At 41.6% G+C, this 21,192-nt stretch overlaps 1 protein-coding gene across 3 annotated transcripts in view; it reads left to right on the forward strand.

The window, feature by feature from the left end:
• The window catches only part of ZFPM2 (zinc finger protein, FOG family member 2), a 475,034-nt gene extending 457,453 nt beyond the window's left edge, over positions 1-17,581 (forward strand). For 2 of the 3 annotated variants that reach the window (XM_040494230.1, XM_040494231.1), the window contains 3 exons: positions 8,136-8,342; positions 10,888-11,112; positions 14,043-16,534. In XM_040494230.1, coding sequence (XP_040350164.1) covers positions 8,136-8,342; positions 10,888-11,112; positions 14,043-16,534 — 2,924 coding nt within the window. Of the gene's footprint in view, positions 1-8,135; positions 8,343-10,887; positions 11,113-14,042 lie in introns of all 3 variants that reach the window. The other variant, XM_040494229.1, reaches the window with a different exon arrangement.
• The last annotated feature ends 3,611 nt before the right edge of the window (positions 17,582-21,192 follow it).

Here is a 21,192-nt window from a genome sequence, read left to right on the forward strand (position 1 = left end):
ACACCTCACTCCCTTCCTCCAGTTCCCCTCTACACCTTACCTACACCTCCAGACTTCTGATATCTCAGTAAAATGGGAATAAATAAAAGCCACCTTACTGCTTTCTTGGGAGAAATTAAGACGATGCATGCGAAGTGCTTAGCACAGTGCTGGTACGTAGCACGAGAAACCACTGGATAAATGTGTGATTATTACTATTGTTGGCACATTGGTCATAGAAGCTTAAAAAGTTGCTTACAACCTGATGATAATAATCTACAGGATATCTGGCCTAAGGCTGTCATTTTATATGAGATGGGTAAAGCAGTTCTCCAACACTCAGTAACTGACAGTCAAGTCAGGATTGGAACTGAAGCTTCTTACCCACTGACCAGTCAAGTGCTGTTTCTAGTCCATCTGTGCCCTGAGGACAAATACATTTTCAGTGACTTTGGGTGCCACCTATGCTTCATTATTAACATGTAATCCCTTACACCGAGATCCTGTGCTCTTGAGGGCTGTGCAAAGGAAGTTGTAAGAGCTTTATCACCTAAGCATATATGATATTACCACATATGCACCCAATCCCCTTCCATAATTCTGTTTGTTTTCAGATCAATATACTGCTAGTTTGGGTTTGCGTATTAAAAGTTTGCTGGGTTTGGGGATGCCTGGGTGACTCGTTTGGCTAAGCCTCTGACTCCGGCTCAGGTCATGATCTCACAGTTCGTGGCTTTGAGCCCCATGCTGGGCTCTGTGCTGACAGCTCAGAGCCTGGAGCCTGCTTCGGATTCTGTGTCTCCCTCTCTCCCTGTGCCTCTCCCTGACTTGTGCTTGCTGTGTCTCTCTCTCTCGCTCTCACTCGGTCTCAAAAATAAATAACATTTTAAAAAATAGCTGGGTTTAAATCTGGGGGCATTAAACATACCACTGCCTACGAAAACCACAAAAAACATCTGTTTAGATTCCTTAAATTCCATATCCATAGAGAGTTGACAGGAACACTCCACTGGTACTCAAAACACAAGCAGAAATCCAAATCAACAAAATCATCAGGAGCTACATCACTCAAAATTTTCAAACCCACACAATATCCAAAATTCATCCAAATGAAAACAGTTAACGTGGCCAAATATGACCAACTCCCATCTTAGCAACCTCATTCCTCTAGGGACTGAGCTTTCAAGATGCTTTCTTTGTTAAAGTAGCTTTGCTAGGAAAACTGAGAAGGGAGAAGACCTTATTTTGTTGTTTTAAGCCATCTCATATGAGGGGTGCCTGGGTGGCTTAGTTGGTTAAGCATCTGACTCTTGATCTTGGCTCAGGTCACGATCCCAGGGTCATGAGATTGAGCCCCGTGTTGGGCTGAGCCAGCTGAGCGTGGAGCCTGCTTAAGATTCTCTCGGCCTTCCTCTGACCCTCTCCTCCCGAGCTCTGTCTCTAAAAATAAGTTCAAAAGCCATCCTATGTGGAAAGCACTTTATAAAAATTAGATTCTATCTTTAGCTGTGGCTAAAACAAACTTCTGCAAATATCGGAGGTTCATTGTGGTGGCTTTTACCGAAAAAAACGGTGCTCTCATTTTTTTCCAATGGTTTTGATTGTGGTACAGTACATGTAACATTAAATCTATCGTAACCATTTTTAAGTGTACAATTCCATGGCATTAAATACATTCGCATTGTCACGCAACCATCAACATGGCCCATCTCCAGAACCCTTTTCGTTTTGCAAAACTGAAGCTGTGTATCCATCGAACAATAACTCTCCATTTTCTCCTCCTCCATCTCCTGACAACCACTAGCCCACTTTCTGTCTCGGTGATTCTCAATACCTTAAGTACCTTATTGTACATGGAATCGTGCAAGATTTTTGTCTTTTTGTGACTAATTTATTTCACTTAGTATAATGCCCTCAAATTTCTTCCATGTTTTAGCTTATGTCAGAATGTCCTTCCTTTTTATTTTTTTTAAATTTCCTTCCTTTTTAAAGCCGAATATTCCATTGTGTGTATATATATACACCACAGTTGGCTTATCCATTCATCTGTCAGTGGACGCTTGGGTTACTTCCATGCTTTAGCTATTTTTTCATCATGCTGCTATGAACATGGGTGTGCAAATATCTCTTGGAGACCCTGTTTTCAATTCTTTTGAGTATATACCCAGAAATGGAGTTGCTGGATCGTAAAGTAATTCTATTTTTAAATTTTTTTTTAATTTTTTTTTAACGTTTATTTATTTTTGAGACAGAGAGAGACAGAGCATGAACGGGGGATTGTCAGAAAGAGGGAGACACAGAATCCGAAACAGGCTCCAGGCTCTGAGCCATCAGCCCAGAGCCTGACGCGGGGCTCGAACTCATGGACCGTGAGATCGTGACCTGAGCCGAAGTTGGCCGCTTAACCGACTGAGCCACCCAGGCGCCCCTCTATTTTTAATTTTTAATGAACTGCCATACTGTTGTCCACAGTGGCTATACCATTTTACATTCTCACTAGATGTGGACAAGGTTCCAATTCTCCACAACCTTGCCAGTACTTGTTATTTTCTGGGTTTGGTTTTTGTTTCTTGATAGTGGTGTTCTCATTTTAAAGCCAAACGTAACATTCTCTGGTTTGTTTCCATTGATAACGAGGTCGGTAGGATGAAGACACCAAAATAGCTAAATATCAACCTAACGTATCATTTGCATGCACTCAGCTTTCTCCTTAATCAAGGAATAAATGCTACTGCCTTCTATTCAATGCTAAATTAGAGTTGGCAATATCTACCCAAGCTCCAAAAACCGGTGGGTAGGAAACTGGTTCTCCTGCCTCCTCAGCCCATTGTCAGTGCTAGAAACTATTTCTGTTTCTAACTGGTCAAGATACAGTCTGTGGTCCACGAATGGATGATGCAGCCTTAGTCTTTTCCAAAATGGGTTAGTGCACTCCAGCAAAGCATAGATACATTTGCCCAATGAATCCATAGACTTTTCTTTTTTTTTTTTTTTCTGGTGAGATTTCATTTCTTGGATGTAGCAGGACAGTGAGAAATTAGAATAACAGTCTCAACCAAATCAAACCAAAGTGATACTCGTTAACAATTATATAGTACTTCTCTATCGGGTAATATTCTTAAGCTTTCACATATATTAACTTATTTTATCCTCATAATAGCCCTATGAATTCAGTATTATTATCAGTATTCCCATTTCCAAGGACGGGGAAACTGATCTCCACAGTGCTTAGGTGGCAAGTTCAAATCACAAGCCAAAATTTGTATGCTGGCAGTCTGGTTCCATTGTCCGTCCTCCTGCAGATAGGATTACATCCCCCGCTAGCAATCACACTTAGAATGGTTTTTTTTTTTTTTTAACTTTTTTAATGTTCATTTATTTTTGAGAGAGAGAGAGACAGAGACAGAGCGTGAGCAGGGGAGGGACAGAGAGAGAGGGAGACACAGAATCCAAAACAGGCTATAGACTGAGCTGTCAGCACAGAGCCCAACACGGGGCTTGAACCCACGAACCGTGAGATCATTATCTGAACTGACTGAGCCACGCAGGTGCCCCTTAGAATGTTTTATTAGAATCTGTAATTGAAACCATGTTACAATACTCGGCATTTCTCTCTCCCTATAAATGACTCCCTCAAGTTGAATACTCTAAATTCACCATCTAAAAAACTCAGCCAAACAGCTTCAAAGAGCCAACCCTTGATTTTTGTGGTGCCATTCTCTTGGTCCCCCTATAACTTTTCCAAATAGATGTTCTCTATATTTTTAAATGGTCCCTGCCCTCCACCCACATCTTAATTGTTGAGACTTCCCAAATTTCAATCTGCTCCTTTTTTTAAACTCTATAGTCTTCCTGCATTACCACATCAAGGCAAAGAGTATCCACAGTCATTTAGAACGTGCTGATGACTTCCAAAAAAAAAAATTTGTTTTTAGCTCCAGCCTTACGTCTTGTCCAAATTCCAACTGCCTCCTCAATACATTCATGCTGAAGTCCCCCTCAGGGACTTCAGACTTTACATTTTCAAAGCAGAATTCATTATTTCTGTGCATGCGCATACATACGACAAGCACACACATGCGTGTTTGGAGTCGGACAGACGGAAGTCTAAACCATGATTCCGCACTGGCTATGCATATAGCTTTGGGCAAGTTAGATAACCTCTCCAAGCTTCAATTTTCTCAACTCTAAAACAAGGAAAATATCACCCACCTCACAGAATAATTGATGGGATTAAAATAGATGAAATACATAAACCACTTAGCCTATTGGGCCCAAAGAAAGTGCTCCTAATTAGTACAATTGTCTTCTTGTTGTCTGTATAATACCACTGTTAATACACCAGTTTTACTGTCTCATCAATGGCACCCCCGCCTCTGGTTTCCCAGACCAGAACCTTCCAGTTATTTTCAATAGCCTCCTTTCTTTTACTCATCTGAGGAGATCAGCCCAGTTCTCTGTCTTGAACCTGGCCCTTCTCTCCCTCACAATTTACATGTCTCACAATTGAACTAGCACAACAGTCTCCAAATGGCCCTCGTGGCAACATGTCCTGCCCCTAGCCCCGTAGACTGTCCTCATTACCCTGAGATCTTTATTCTGGGGGAGAAAAGCCCCTGCCGAGAATTTGTTCATTTATTCACTCAAACAAGTATATGCCACATCTTCCCACCATGATGAGCCAGACACAGCCGCCTTGATCTTAACTTTCCAAGCCCCCTGGACCTACTCTAAACTTTTTGAGGGGAGGAAGCCCTGATGATAACGTCTGCTAATTCCAGTGGCAAATGCTACAACTTTCACCGTGGCAGATTTCAACTCACCAGGGTGATAGCCACTAGCACGCAAAATTCCCGACAATTGGATATTGTGCTCTATGATCCCATACAGGCTGGCGCAGTCACACCATTGCCTGTAACCAGCCTCTCTCCCTCAGACCCCAAGCTCCAGCAAGGTGGCCTCTGACCATTACCAGGACCAGTCAGGCTCTTCCATCATCCTGCACCTGCATGTATGTTCCTTCCTCTGCCAGTAATGATTTCCCTGTCGGGTCCCCTACACATACTTCCGGTATTTTACCTTTATTCCTTTTGAGTCAATAAAAGTCCCCCTGGATGAGTTGCCTGACTCCACCAAGAAGTGTCCATCATTCACTCTCGCGTTTTCTTTAGCATTAGGGGATGGCACCCGCCACGTGGTATTCTCATTCATCTGCCTATGTATGTACATTCTTAGTTGTTTGTGAAGGCAGGGTGCCCAGCCTGGCACACAGCAGAGAGTTCAATGAATAGCTGATGAATGAATGATGGGAAAGATTAAATCCTAATACAACGGAGACTTTCTCATCAAGTCTACACAGTGCATTTTCAGTCTGATTCGGCCTTTCTCAAGGGTATGCCCCGACTAAACCATAAAATGAGGTAAAATGATAAAGATGACAGGGGCACCTGGGTGGCTCAGCTGGTTGAGTGTCCGACTTCAGCTCAGGTCATGATCTCGTGGTTTGTGGGTTCCAGCCCCGCATTGGGCTCTATGCTGACAGCTCAGAGCCTGGAGCCGGCTTCGAACTCCGTGTCTCCCTGTCTCTCTGCCCCTCCCCCACTCATGCTCTGTCTGTCTGTCTGTCTCTCTCTTTCTCTCCCTCTCTCTCAAAAATAAATAAACATTTCTAAAAAAAATTTTTTTTTAATTTTTTTTTTTTAACGTTTATTATTTTGGGGACAGAGAGAGACAGAGCATGAACGGGGGAGGGGCAGAGAGAGAGGGAGGCACAGAATCTGAAACAGGCTCCAGGCTCTGAGCCATCAGCCCAGAGCCTGACGCGGGGCTCGAACTCCCGGACCGCGAGATCGTGACCTGGCTGAAGTCGGACGCTTAACCGACTGCGCCACCCAGGCGCCCCTAAAAAAATTTTTAATGATAAAGAAAAATGAAATATGAAACATTCAGTATGTCAGAAAACATAAATATTATAATTGCCGGGCTGTCTAATAATGTAGAAAATCATTTTTGCTTACTTTTGGTTGCACTTAATAGTCCTGAATCTTATTTTATTTACTTATAGGATCTTTCTGGTTCAAAGTTTGAGCACAAGTATTCTGAGCCGTCCTGCTGCATGGCTCACTGCTGGGATAGAGATTAGTTATGAGTGGTACTTTCTCTAAACATCTCAATTTCTCCTGGAAACCTGAGTCCAAACCTTTCCTTTTTTGAAAGATACCCATGGCTGGATTTACCAAAAGTACAAATTTGTCAAAAGGGGTAAAATATCACCCATCATGTAAATTCACCACTGAACTTCAGTGATTCAGTTCATCACTGAAATCCAGCGACTCCAAAAGAGCAGGCTTTGAAATAAACCCGAATTGCCATGACTTGCTCTGCCCACCCCACCTCTCTAACCAAGACTCACTTAATAAACTACACCCCAGAGGAAAGATAAGGTGCAAATGATTACCTTGTCTATAGCTGTAAGTAGTTTGGATCTGTACGCACATCAGAGAAGGCTTAGCAGCTGAATGCCGAAAGCTTCCAAGGGGGAAGAATGGGCACCGGCAGAAACACCACCACTTCGCCCTTTTCAGTGCTCCACGGTTGCCACAATGAGGTGGTTTAGCTTCTGTTATTGGTAGATAAATAAGTCAGTGCCAAAGTGACTCTGTTTTGCAACTTGGGTAAACTTGGGTGCTTTCAGATCCGTTAGAGTCAGTGAAAAAGAGTTCAGTTGTTTTCTGCCCTTTGGGTATATTTTTCACCTTGAGTCTATTTGTGTTTCCTTTTGCGACTTTCACACAAATTCAAGGTGTGTAATCTGGGCTTTATTTTTCCACAAACATCTACTGTCGTGGACGGTGCTGCTTACTCAACCTTTAAAACGTAATCAGCCCGTGTAATTAACTGTCCAAGGTTTCTCTGGAAGTGTCCCGATTTCTTCTGTGTAACTCGGCCATATCGTATGCTGTTGTTATCTTTTCCAGCAGATTTTTACCACAAGTTGTTTAAAAACTATGATCTATTTAAGGATGGAAAAAATGAAGTGCCGTTGAAGACACAGTTATGCTGAAAGATAAACAGAGCAATATTACTTATCAGAATGGGTACAATTTTTGCTTGCTTAATGAGTACAATATATAGCTTTGCAATATATACACAATGAGAAAAAAAGCTTTATAACATATCAAGTATGCCACATTATTTCAGGCATAACTGTAGAGGATACGTATCTAGGCCTGAGAGTGTAGATAACAAAATATAAGTGCTTTGCCTGTCTAAACATGTTAAATAAATGAGCATACACTATCGCATTGCAATACATTAGAAGATGTACTTGCATAGTTAATTTTCTTTTTAATGCACCACACATGATCATTTGAAGTGTGGAGCCAGAATATATCTTAGTATTTGAAGAAAGGGTTCTTTTCATTTAAACAAATCTTTATTTAAATAAGCCTTTTGAAAAGGATCTTTGGCATATCTCCTTTTCAGGAAGTTCAATCAGGGTAAACAGAGATAAAGAAGCCGCATTATAAGGAATATTATATAAGTAAAGATCACTAAGCCAAAAAAAAAAAAAAAAAAAAAAACACAAATGGCAGCAGACATACGGAGAGTAAAACTAGCTGGAATGTTGTTTTAACTTTCTAGATTTTAGGAGCTTTTGTTTACTCTTTTTTTACAGTTTTAGGCATTTCGGTATTTTGGGAAGAGAGAGGGAGGGAGGGAGAGAGGAAGAAATAACTTCTGACTTCCATAAGGTACAAAAAGAGGGACTTCAAAGGCTCACCTGAAATAAATTTCTGTGGTTGGATCCCCACCATGCCTCCTCATAAGCGTGAGACCATGTAATAGCACGGTTAATGATTAAGGCAAGCCCCAGAAGGCAAACGGTTCACAAAACTCTCTACAGATTATGTCTGTTCTTGGCTCTTAGTCCTGTCCTACTGTCAGTCACTGAACAGTTCATGAAATGCAAGGAATACAATTTTCCACATAGGAGGGCACAGGAGCACAGCTATTGTCTCCATCGGACACTCCACCCCCCCATAGAAAGGGATGTGAAAAACATGAGAAGATGCTATTGACATCAATCTAGTGTGCGGCGGGCTCGAGCATTCTGCGTCAATTCTATCTTTCTCTTTCTTTTCTCTTCTTAATAGGGGGTCAGCTTTGGTGCACAACCACGAAGGCCATCTCTGAGGGTGAAGAGCTAATTGCCTTTGTGGTGGATTTTGACTCAAGGCTACAAGCTGCCAGTCAGATGACTCTTGCAGAAGGGATGTACCCTGCACGCCTGCTGGACTCAATTCAGCTGCTTCCTCAGCAAGCTGCCATGGCTTCTATTTTGCCTACAGCTATTGTCAATAGTAAGTGCTGAGTGCAATAGCCCAGTACAATAGCTTTGTAGTGGTGATGGGTATTTATGGGACAAAAAAAAATGTCTACTGACAGGCAACCAGGGACAGACTTTTTTCTCCAGTGTTGTGATTTCATTTTATCTCTTCTCTAACTTTGCGCGCGCGCGCGCGTGTGTGTGTGTGTGTGTGGTCGCCTCTCATGAGAGTATGAAAAGAACACTTCTATTCATTCATTTCAGGTTGGATTCTCAAATGTCACACAAAAACTGACTTTCTGAACTAGCTGAACAACATTTAAGGCTACTTAGTTATGAGAAATTGAAGCGCTTTCATGGATGCTTCTTTAATAGAATAATATAGTTATGCTTTAGGAGCCATAGAGTTAAAAACTTTCTAGAAAAAGAAAAAAATAATGGGGCATCTGGGTGGCTCAGTTGGTTAAGGGTCCAACGTCAGCTCAGGTCATGATCTCACAGTTCGTGGGTTCGAGCCCCACATTGTGCTCTGTGGTGACAGCTCAGAGCCTAGAGCCTGTTTCAGATTCTGTGTCTCCCTCTGTTTCTGCCCCTCCCCAGCTCACACTCTGACTCTCTCTCTCTTTCCCTCTCTCTGTCACTCAAAGATAAATACACATTAAAAAAATTTACTTAAAGAAAAGGAAAAAATAAGAAACCAAAGTTTGATTAGATATAGTAAGAGGAAATATAGCCTCAGTAAATCAAGACATCAGCTAATACAACAACAACAAAAAGAGACATAAAAAATAAAGAAAAATACATATAAACTGAGAATAATTTATGTGGAGAATTCAAAAATATGCTCTCGCAAATATGCCTTTGTGATTATTTTGTTAAAAAGACTAGTGAACTGAGTTTGTACTCCTTGAATACAAAGTGACACTGTATATAACAGAAAATCAGTGGTCCAGTAGTCCAGGGTTTGAGTTCTAGACTCAGCTCTGCTTTCTTCTAGCTCTGTGAGAAAATCTGAATAGCAGTCACATCTTAAGAGAATAGATTGCAAAGCTAGTAGGTTTGGAAAACCTGAAAATCCCTAAGACTCTGAATGATGCAGAAATGCAGATATTGTAATGATGTCTTGATATTTAAAAAATAAATAAATAGGGGCACCTGGGTGGCTTAGTCAGTTAAGCTTCCGACTTCAGCTCAGGTCATGATCTCACGGTTCATGGGTTCGAGCCCCGCATCAGGCTCCGGAGGCTGGAGCCTGCTTCAGATTCTGTGTCTCCCCCTCTCTCTGCCCCTCTTCTGCTCATGCTATGACTCTCGCGCTCTATGACTCTCTCAAAAATAAATAAACATTAAAAATTTTTTTAAATAAATATAAAATAAATACATATTCAACAATAATTACATTCTTACTGTCCCGGTATCCTTGAAAGAAATTCTCAGGTGTATCTGGAATTACCCTACGTCCACACAGTGAATCCAGTACACCCAACCCCAGGTAATATTTTTGGATCTCCTTTATGTAAATGTAGTTATTTTCTCTTACTGGATCTTTACGTGGATTCTGGTAGCGAGGAACCTGAAATAACATAGACCCAAACTGAATTTGTGGCCAAAGGAGTTTGGTTACCAAGGACACCAGGAGCACCTTATACTATTGTGAGGCTCCAATGGGTGAAGGTTATTTTTTAATTATCTTCCCTCTGAATCCTTCTCTGACCTTGTCCTTCCTCACCCACCTAGTGTCCCTCACCCAAAGCACTCCTCAGATGCCTCCAGCAGAATGGTCATTACAGCCTAATATAATTATCTGACCACTTGTTCATCAATCCCAGAAGAGTGTAAGATCCTTAATGACGGCTTTTTGGTGTTTCGTTTTGCTTTACACCCAGCTCCGCATAGAGTCCAGCCTATAGTCGGCTTTCTATAATTAATTTATTAAATGAACAAATGCTGTCAGTAGTTGGCATCAGGCTAACTTTAGTTCAGCTATTAGATCCTTGCCTTTTAGTCAGATAAGCCCATTCACATTGCTCTTTATACATGCATATTTTTCTAAACCATAAATACATTATGAGCAATTTAAATTTTTTTTTCAACATTTATTTATTTTTGGGACAGAGAGAGACAGAGCATGAACGGGGGAGGGGCAGAGAGAGAGGGAGACACAGCATCGGAAACAGGCTCCAGGCTCCGAGCCATCAGCCCAGAGCCCGACGCGGGGCTCGAACTCACAGTCCGCGAGATCGTGACCTGGCTGAAGTCGGACGCTCAGCCGACTGCGCCACCCAGGCGCCCCATAATGAGCAATTTAAAATGAATCTCCTGTGCTTTTAACGTGGGAGTCTCCCACGGTACCACTTTCCGAAGAGTCTGTGGGAAGGTAAATTGCACTGGGTGTAACATTTCTTTAAAAGCTTAGTCCTGCACTGTGGAACAGCACCCAGGACTGCACTCATCGCTGTCTGATTGCCTAATTCAGAACCTGAGAGCGGTCTCTGGGAAAAATGGAACGAAATGCCGCTTTACCCGTGGTTGGTTCCAAATGGACAGCAGCTAATGTGTCCCTGTGTTTTCGCCTGCAGAGGATATATTTCCTTGCAAGTCTTGTGGCATCTGGTATCGGAGTGAGCGGAATCTGCAAGCCCATTTGATGTACTATTGCAGTGGGAGGCAAAGAGAAGCCGCCCCAGTATCAGAAGAAAATGAAGACAGTGCTCCTCAGGTTTCCAGCCTGTGCCCCTTCCCACAGTGCACCAAGAGCTTTTCAAATGCCCGAGCCCTGGAAATGCACCTGAATTCACACAGCGGTACGTGCTTCCCTTGTTTCTTCTTTCGCTCCAGAAGACTTTATCCTTCTCTGCATAGATACGCGCATTCATATATGCAAACATACAGAATTCTACACCTAACTGTGCCTGTGAAATCAAAATCAAACTTGACAGACCAGCTGATTGTTCTCTTATGTCCCTTATCATCAGTATATTCTGCTCAAAGGATTTGGGTCTGAATTCTTTCCTAACAATTAGTGTATTCAGATTGCAGGCCAGGTTTTGTCAACAGCATCATTTGCGAAATAGTCTCAATACCCTTTGTGTATTGTCATTAATATTCATTGATTTAAGTGTCAAGTGATCTTTGGAAACTGACCATACTGTTTCCCACATGGTAGGAAATACATAGTAGGTACATACAAATAAGTATTTGCTGAATTGAAGTAACACTGTTATTTTGATAGATCCAATTACAGCCACACTTGAGAGAAATTAACTTTTAAACACGAATCCATAAAATGCTCTTGACTTCTAGAGGTTGCGTAACAGCTTCGTCGATTTTTATGACATAAAACCACCTTCAGCACTATGTTTTTAAAATCCTTAAGAAAAATTAAGCTAAAAAAACAAATAGGTTTGTTTTGTTTTCTTTTGTTTCGTTTTAGCTCCCTCTTAACAGAAAGGTTGCGACTACTCCCATTTTCTTTTGGAGTTATATGCCCAATTATTGGTGGCATCATCACAGAGTATTCTAATTCTGTATTTTTTTTTAAATTAAGTTAATCTAATGTACAGGATTATATTAACTTTAGATAGTTCTAGGAATATTTTTGAATAGGACAAACCAAGTTTTAGCCTTCAGAGTTCTTGAGCTTTTGTAATATAAAACTTATAAGGTACTTCTGGGTGACTTGACCGTTTTTGCTTGAGTTGAATAATTAAACTGAAATAGGTGCTGAGTTTAAAAAAAAAAAAAAAACCTAGCTCCAATGCTGTAGTACAGTGCAAGCTTTTGTCTTTGAACCTATAAAAATAGGCAATTTCCTTTCTAGTCATTCTCTTCCCCTTCCTACAAATGAGCTACCATTATGTAGGTGATAAAGCAGAGGAAGCAGAAACAGGTCAGTTGTCTCAGATGGTGAATAGTCAGTCATTCACAAAACAAAAATAGAGATAGAGGGATCTTTCAGCTAAATAGAAAAATGAGTATTGGGTCAGTTAAGGAGAAAAGGAGACAGGAGTAAGAAGTCCTCTTTTATTGCTATACGACTGGGTTTCTTCTACCATATTTTCAGCCAATAAATAGAAAAGGCAATTCTCATTTTAGTCTAAAGTGCAGAGGGCACGAGCCATGCCTGACTTGGCTGTATGCCAACAAATGGGAACTAGAGTTGACCTTAGTGAGGAAAAGTGTCCAGATCTGAATTCAATACATGGGGGGGGGGGGGGGGCATTTTCCTCATAACCACCAAACAATTCTCCAGATACCAAAGGCATGTCCTATGATTTAACTCAAATCTGACACTATCACCTGGAGCAGAGTCAGATTCTACAGATTAGGAGGGGTCAGCCCCCTGCCCCAACTTCAGATGCCAGTTGAAAGCCCAGGTTGTTACCTGTGCTTCGACCAACTGGCTATAAATCAGAGGTTGCTAAGATCCCTCTTTGGGTTCAAATAATTTGCTAGATTGGCTCACAGAACTCAGGAAATCCATTTACTCACAAGATTACTAGTTTATTATAAGAGGTAAAGACTTAGGAACAGTTAGATGTAAGAGATGCCTAGAGCAAGGTTTGCAGAAAGGGTGAGGAGCTTCCATACCATCTCCCAGCCTGTCATTCTCCTCAAACCAACTGGGAAGCTCTCTGAAACCAGTCCTTTTGGGTTTTTATGGAGGCTTCATTACCTAGGCATGACTGATGAAATCGTTGACTGCTGGCACTTGAACTCAATCTCCAGCCCCCTCCCCTCCCCTCCTTCCCCTCTGGAGAGGAGGAACTAAAAGTTCAAACCCACCAATTGCAAGGTTGGTTCCCCTGGCAACCAGCCTCACCCTTAGTTAACCTAGGGTTTTCCAAAAGTCACTACATTAACATAACAAAAATACCTTTATTCCTCTCATCACAGGAAAATTCCAAGGATTTAAGGAGCTGTGAGCCAGGAAGCCTGGTCAAAGACCTAATATAATATATATGAATGACCAAACACACATGACTTTATAAATCACAATATCACAGTAAGGCTTACTCACCAATCGTTGGTGATATTCAAAATATTTTATAACTGACTAGAAACAGGTGGTGATTGGTCAACACGGATGTCAGTCCTAAATGACTTTATTAAGGTACTGGTGTCTACCAGCTGAATATCAGCCCTGGATAGAGATAAACCATGTTCAGCAAAATCCATGCATAAAAATCTAGAGTTGTACCAAAGATAAATTAGGAGGCTATTGATTACTTTGCAAAATGGTTCCTACTTGGATTCTTCTGAAATACCTAACCTGGTGCACTGGGAGTTATTTGATTTTCACCTAGTTTATGGATATCAACTCTAATGTCTACCTGCTTCTTCCTAGTGCAGGACCTAGTGTTGTAATGAGAAGGTTATTGGATTAGAAATTACAAAATCTCAGGTTTGGGCATGGCTCCATCATTGAATAGCTTTAGTACCATAATCAATTCCCTTGACTTCCTTGAATTTGTTCCCTGACCTGTACAATGCAGACAATGAAAGCTGTCCCACAGGATATGATAATATACTTGGCTGTGCTCTGGAAACCATGAGGTGCTATTACTCTGATGACCAACCTGACAAAAGACGTCACGAGAAAAAAAAAAAAAAAAAACAGTATCGCAAATGAGATTCTGAAAAATTTCAATTCGTTCCTGCAGTGTAAAGGTTCATATCATTAGAAAACCAATGCACATGGTTCTCAGTGTTCTTATTTTGTATGTCTCTCCAGGAGTGAAAATGGAAGAATTCCTCCCCCCTGGTGCTAGTCTAAAATGCACCGTCTGTAGCTACACCGCTGATTCCGTGATCGGCTTTCACCAACACCTGTTCTCCCATCTCACTCAAGCTGCCTTCCGCTGCAATCACTGCCACTTCGGCTTCCAGACTCAGAGGGAGTTATTGCAGCACCAGGAGCTCCATGTCCCTGGAGGCAAACTTCCCAGAGAAGGTGATATGGAGCACTCTCCAAGTGGAACCGAAGACAGCTTACAGCCAGCCACAGACTTGTTAACCAGAAGCGAACTCCCGCAGAGCCAAAAGGCGATGCAGACTAAAGACGCGAGCTCTGACACAGAGCTGGACAAGTGTGAGAAAAAGACTCCGCTCTTTCTCACGAACCAGAGACCAGAGATACAGCCTACGGCAAATAAACAAAGCTTTTCTTACACAAAAATCAAGTCTGAGCCCTCCAGTCCAAGACTTGCCTCATCTCCGGTTCAGCCTAACGTTGGGCCTTCTTTCCCTGTGGGCCCTTTTCTGTCTCAGTTTGCTTTCCCCCAAGATATCACAATGGTCCCTCAAGCTTCAGAGATCTTAGCCAAGATGTCTGAACTGGTACATCGGCGACTGAGGCACGGAAGCAGTAGCTACCCTCCCGTGATTTACAGCCCTTTGATGCCCAAGGGGGCCACTTGTTTTGAGTGTAACATAACGTTCAATAATTTGGATAATTATCTAGTGCACAAAAAACATTACTGCAGCAGCCGATGGCAGCAGATGGCCAAGTCCCCAGAGTTCCCTGGCGTTTCAGAAAAGATGCCTGAGGCCGTGAGCCCCAACACTGGTCAAACCTCCATAAACCTTCTCAACCCAGCTGCTCATTCTGCTGATCCCGAGAACCCACTTCTTCAAACATCCTGCCTCAATTCTTCCACTGTTTTAGATTTAATTGGGCCAAATGGGAAGGGCCATGACAAGGACTTTTCCGCTCAAGCTAAGAAGCTCTCCACCTCTAACAGCAGTGATGATAAAATTAATGGAAAATCTGTTGATGTGAAAAATCCCAGTGTCCCCTTAGTGGATGGGGAAAGTGACCCAAATAAGACTACCTGCGAAGCTTGCAACATTACCTTCAGCCGGCATGAAACATACATGGTCCACAAACAGTATTACTGTGCCACACGCCACGACCCTCCCCTGAAGAGGTCCGCTTCCAACAAAGTGCCTGCCATGCAGAGAACCATGCGCACACGCAAGCGAAGGAAGATGTATGAGATGTGCCTACCTGAGCAGGAGCAAAGGCCTCCCCTGGTCCAACAGCGATTTCTTGACGTAGCCAACCTCAGCAATCCCTGTACCTCCACTCAAGAACCCACAGAAGGGCTAGGAGAGTGCTACCACCCGAGATGTGATATCTTCCCAGGAATTGTCTCAAAGCACTTGGAAACTTCTCTGACGATCAACAAATGTGTTCCAGTCTCCAAATGTGACACTACCCATTCCAGCGTTTCCTGCCTCGAGATGGACGTGCCCATAGATCTCAGCAAAAAGTGTTTATCCCAGTCTGAGCGGACGACCACGTCTCCCAAAAGGCTGCTGGACTACCACGAGTGCACTGTGTGCAAGATCAGCTTCAATAAAGTGGAGAACTACCTGGCCCACAAGCAGAATTTCTGCCCAGTCACAGCCCATCAGCGTAACGACCTGGGCCAACTCGACAGCAAAGTATTTCCAAATCCAGAGAGCGAAAGAAACAGCCCCGATGTCAGCTATGAAAGAAGCATAATAAAATGTGAGAAAAACGGAAATCTGAAGCAGCCTTCCCCTAATGGAAACTTATTTTCCTCCCACTTAGCAACCCTGCAAGGCCTGAAAGTCTTTAGTGAAGCGGCTCAGCTCATTGCCACAAAGGAAGAAAACAAACATTTGTTTCTTCCCCAATGCCTTTACCCCGGGGCAATAAAGAAGGCAAAAGGGGCTGACCAGCTTTCTCCATATTATGGCATAAAGCCGAGTGATTATATTTCTGGTTCTCTTGTCATCCACAACACTGACGTGGAGCCGAGCACAAATGCCGAAAATGAATCCCCTAAAGGCCAGGCTTCCTCCAACGGGTGCGCCCCGGCGAAGAAAGATCCCCTGCCGCTGTTACCCAAAAACAGAGGCATGGTAATAGTCAATGGTGGACTGAAGCAAGACGAGAGACCTGCCGCCAACCCACAGCAAGAGAACATTTCCCAGAATCCTCAGCATGAAGACGGCCACAAATCTCCCTCTTGGATCTCTGAGAACCCGTTAGCCACAAATGAGAATGTCTCCCCAGGGATTCCTTCCGCGGAGGAACAGTTGTCTAGTATAGCAAAAGGTGTGAATGGCTCCACCCAGGCTCCCACCAGCGGGAAATATTGCCGCCTGTGTGATATTCAGTTCAACAACCTCTCAAACTTTATAACTCACAAGAAGTTTTATTGCTCATCACATGCGGCGGAACATGTCAAATGAAATAACTTCATAAATAAACACCAGTCACCTTTGGTACCAGTGTTTAGTATGTGGTTCTACCCAGTCCAGAAAACAAAAACAAAACAAAACAAAACAAAAAACAAAACACAAAAGCTGTTTGAATTACATCTGGGCAATCAGGAGATAATTCATTAAGGCTGAGTTGAAGACTTAAGGTGTAATTTCATTACGGTCCATTAGTAAAGTGTATTATTGGTGCCATTTTCAAAAAAAAATTAATTTATTTTACCAGCAGTATTCATAGCTGTGGTTATGTTATTTTTTATTTAAAAACTTTATATTAAAGTCATTTGTAATGTTATTGTATAGTTATTGTGTAGCACATATGGTTTGCACAGTATAGTAGCTTTTAAAGAAAATAGTCACGAACAATACCGAAAAGCATTTTAGAAATAGCTTCAAAAGCACTTGTGGATCTTCATTTCTTCTTATATGCTGTTGCAGATATATGTATATGCTAAAATATAACTTGCAACGATGTTCTAAATACACATGCTATAAGTTCGCCTTAAGATTTCAATTCTTGGATAATCAGGCTCTGTTTGCACTTTATATTTTAGCAGATACAGTCTCTTAGTCACTAGGCTTTGCATTTGTATGTAGCTGTATGTTTCTGTCCATTTTCTTAATCTTAAACATGTATGTTAAATGAAGATGGCAATTTTTTTCTTGTATAGTACTTGTATTTTCTTTCGCTGATGCAGCTCTGTCTCAATTTTTAAACCTTTGCTGTTAAATGCAATACTTTATAAAGAATGAACAAAATTACTGGAAGCAGTATTGTAAGTAATGAGGTAGTGTTAATCAGTTTTATCTTTTGAAAGGCACAGTCTAAATCGAAACCCTAAACTCAATGCTGCAAGTATGAATTTAATTCATATATAAGATCTATTTAAATATAAGAGTAGCAATACTGCACCTGGTGATCACAAAGATAATGTTCTACTTCTGATAGAAATGATTTCTCAACAAATATTGTTACTATGCATGTATATGGATGGAATAAAATTCCAGATTGTTGGAGAAGTTTGGCAGACTTTTTTTTCTTTAAAATACAAAGGAAAGTCTATATATCTATTCTTTGTGGTGAGAACAGGTTCAAAATAGCACTGAATAGCTGAATGCTGAATATTATATATATATATATATACGTATTATATATATATATAATACGTGTATATATATACATATATATATATATGGTGACAAATCAGTAAAGGAATAGATTGTCCATTATATGTTCCTAATTAATATGACACATATAACATCTCTCCCCCCACCACTGTAGCACAGAAAGAAAACAATTTCATAAAAGACTTGCAAAGCCTATGCACAAGAAGTGTAACAAACGCTGATGAAAAGCACCCAACTTTTAAATGAAGTTTACCAGAGAGAGAGAGAGAGAGAGGTTTGCCTGTCAAGGAGCCATGAAGTGGTATAGTCAAGCAATTCTGATGAGTAAAGACATACAAATTTCATGCAATTTGCACAAGACCCTAGATTTCACACATCTCACTTGTACTTTCCAAGGGTTTGCATACTGACGGGGAGGGGAGAACAGGGGATGTGAGTCAGAAATTGAAGGCCCTCATGGGGTATCCAGAGGTGTTGAGGTGTGACTCAGCAGGCAAGATGGGCACCTATTGCCAATCAAGACAAACCGCAGTCTACTGCAGTTTTAGAAACATCCAGATCAGTTACCTCACCTGTAGTTAAGATGCACTATTCGCAGGCAGGCTGTGATGCACTATTATTTGTCCATATCGGATTTGGTTAACATAATGAACTTAAAGTGCCAGCCTGAACACAGCCTATAAATACTGTGACGAAACATAAAAACTACTGTGCTGTCCAGAACCATTCCTCCGATTGTTGTCTAGAATAACTATTTTTAAATGTAGAGTCTTGACCTTAACTGATGTTTTTCATTTCAGTCCGTGACAAAGCAGAGAGGTAAACAGAACTGATCCGCTTAATAGAGTTTTTCAGGAATCTCGTGAAGCATCAGAACCTTGGGGACCCACAGGCATGTTCATAAGGACCCATGCATTTCTCAGGTGGGAACTGGCCAGACTGGGTAGTCACAACAGGACTTGTCTCCCTAGTCTCTTCTTTTTCCTCTTCTCTAGGAAGGAAGGAACGAAGGAACGAAGGAAGGAAAGAGAGGGTGGGAGGGAGAGAGGGAGACAGACAAAAAGAAAAACAGAAAGAGAGAAAGACAGGAAGGAAGGGAGGGAGGGAGGAGGAAGAAGTCAGCATATCTTTGTTGACCATCTGGGATTGTACCCACTATTTGGGGGACGAAGGCAGAGGTATAATCCATGATTGCTTCCCTGGAGGAATTTATACTCTGACTCAGTATAGAGCTTCTCAACCCTGTTCTTTCATTAGAATCACATAGGGAACATTTTTTAAATGCCAATGAATATGTGTCCTTGGTACATTGAGCTTTACATGAGATCAATTAAAGAAAACTTCTTATCTGGGAATCTCTATTTTTAAACATCTGTCCAGGTGGCTCTGATATGTGGCAATGTTGGGACACACTAAAGGGTCAACTAGGATGAGGTAAAAAGGACGAGTGAGACTGAGTAGAAAGATAAAAAGAAAAGGAAATCAATATGGGATGAAAGCACTGGGAAAGATTGTGAGGATAGTCTAGAAAGGTGGGCACAGTGATGAGGAATGCCACCTGTCCTTCTGGTAGCCCTGAAATATTTTGCTGTATCCAGAAGAATATTTCTGATATTGTTCCAGTAGCCATTCACAGAAGGAAATTGATAGCAGAGGCTGAAATAGTGATGTTCAGACCACAGCGAAACCCTGGAGAGTATAGAGGAACAAAACAGTATTTCTCCATGTGGAGATCACTGTAAATAGTAGCATGGAAGTCGCATGTGATGATGAAGGGTGAGTAAAAGACTTTCCAAAAGAAGAAGGGTCAGACTGCAAAGTAGAAGTAAACAAGGGTATAGAGATCTGGTCTCCCAAGACCTTGAGTGCCAGGCTGAGGTTTATGGGTTTTCTTGTACCTTGCCTCTTACGTAGAGTAATTGTGTATAGGAACAGTGACAGGGTGAAGCAGGAGGCCTAAATGCTAGAGGGGTATTTTCTAGAAGGCCACAACGATGGCCCAAATGGGGACTAGTGTGAGCCCACACAGAGTGAATGAAGAAGGACAAGTCTGTGTACAGCTTACATTATAACAGATCTTGGAGACCAAATTGAAGAGAAAGCCCAAGGTCTTCAACCCTGATTGCAGCACTCTATGTTCAACGAGACAACATTGAGTCAGAATATTAGCACCAGTCGAATGGTCTAGGAAGGGTCGTAAAAAAGAATGAGAGTTTATACTGGTTCTTCAGATTGTCTGTGGGATTTAAATCCTCTACAGAACACTAACATCTACTACATCAGAATATCTTAAGACGGCCATGGGTTTCTAGGGTTTTTTGGCAAAGCAACCCGAGAGTATTTTATATAATCCTCCACTGACCACAAATGAAAATCACTGAATTAAATATAGAGGGAAAAGGAGCGCCTGGCTCAGTCAGTTAAGTGTCCGACTTCGGCTCAGGTCATGATCTCTCAGTCCATGGGTGCGAGTCCTGCATCGGGCTCTGTGCTGACAGCTCGGACCCTGGGGTCTGCTTCAGATTCCGTGTCTTTCTCCCTATCTTTCCTCCACTCATTCTCTCTGTCTCTCTCAAAAATAAACAAACATTTTAAAATTTTAATAAATAAATAATAAATAAAGAGGGAATGGCAGCAAGTATTCTGCAGTCGACACCAAAATAAATTAAGCTGGTAGCAGAATTGAATTCTCAATTGGTCTTCAAAGTTGCTATCACGTATATGACACATTTTGGTGTTTAAAACCTATAATTTAAAAATAATTCAACACGTGTTTTAGTATTGAAATTAAAACTAAAAATTAAGTCATTATGGAATCTGTGAACAATATTTGAAAATCTTTTAATACGATGGAGCCCTCTCGTTTCCAGGCAGAATTAAGGGCAGAGACTTTAAGTGCCCGAAGTCGCAAAGCTAATGGGTGAGATCCAGAGACCTGAGCCTTGTTCTCAGATTACCTCTCCACATCAAGTTCCTTTCTCCACTAAACCAGAAGGAAAAATACTAGGACCTGTTAGCTAAAATTCCAGCTACTTTTTCTTGCTCTGATATATTTAAGTCTAGCCCAAACAATCTCTGGAGGTAGAGAAAAAGGAGCATATTGTTTTCTCATGACTACTGTAACAAATTACCACAAGCTTGGTGACTCGAAACAACAGAAGTTTATTTTGTTATGGCGCCCAGCCAAACTCTACAAATGTGTAGCAGCACAGCAGAAATTGTTACCCTGAAACTAGTAAGTCTCTTGGAACTTGATGGAGACATGAATGTTATTAACAAACATGGATGATAGCCATAAAGGATACAGCATCTAAACTATCACGTCTCAGCTGATGACTGTGGACCCAATCGTGAAGCAGAATGTTGTCTGATAACAACCCTGCACCAAGCAGTATATCTGTCTGGAACTTAGTAAATCTTAATTCAGAGAACCATAAAAAGCAGAGGCGGGCTGGGTAAAAGTTTACTTTGGCACTATCTAGAAAAAAGAGTTTGCTCAGTAT

Source organism: Herpailurus yagouaroundi, unplaced genomic scaffold, assembly GCF_014898765.1.
Source record: "Herpailurus yagouaroundi ecotype Mexico unplaced genomic scaffold, PumYag 186, whole genome shotgun sequence".
Taxonomy (NCBI): domain Eukaryota; kingdom Metazoa; phylum Chordata; class Mammalia; order Carnivora; family Felidae; genus Herpailurus; species Herpailurus yagouaroundi.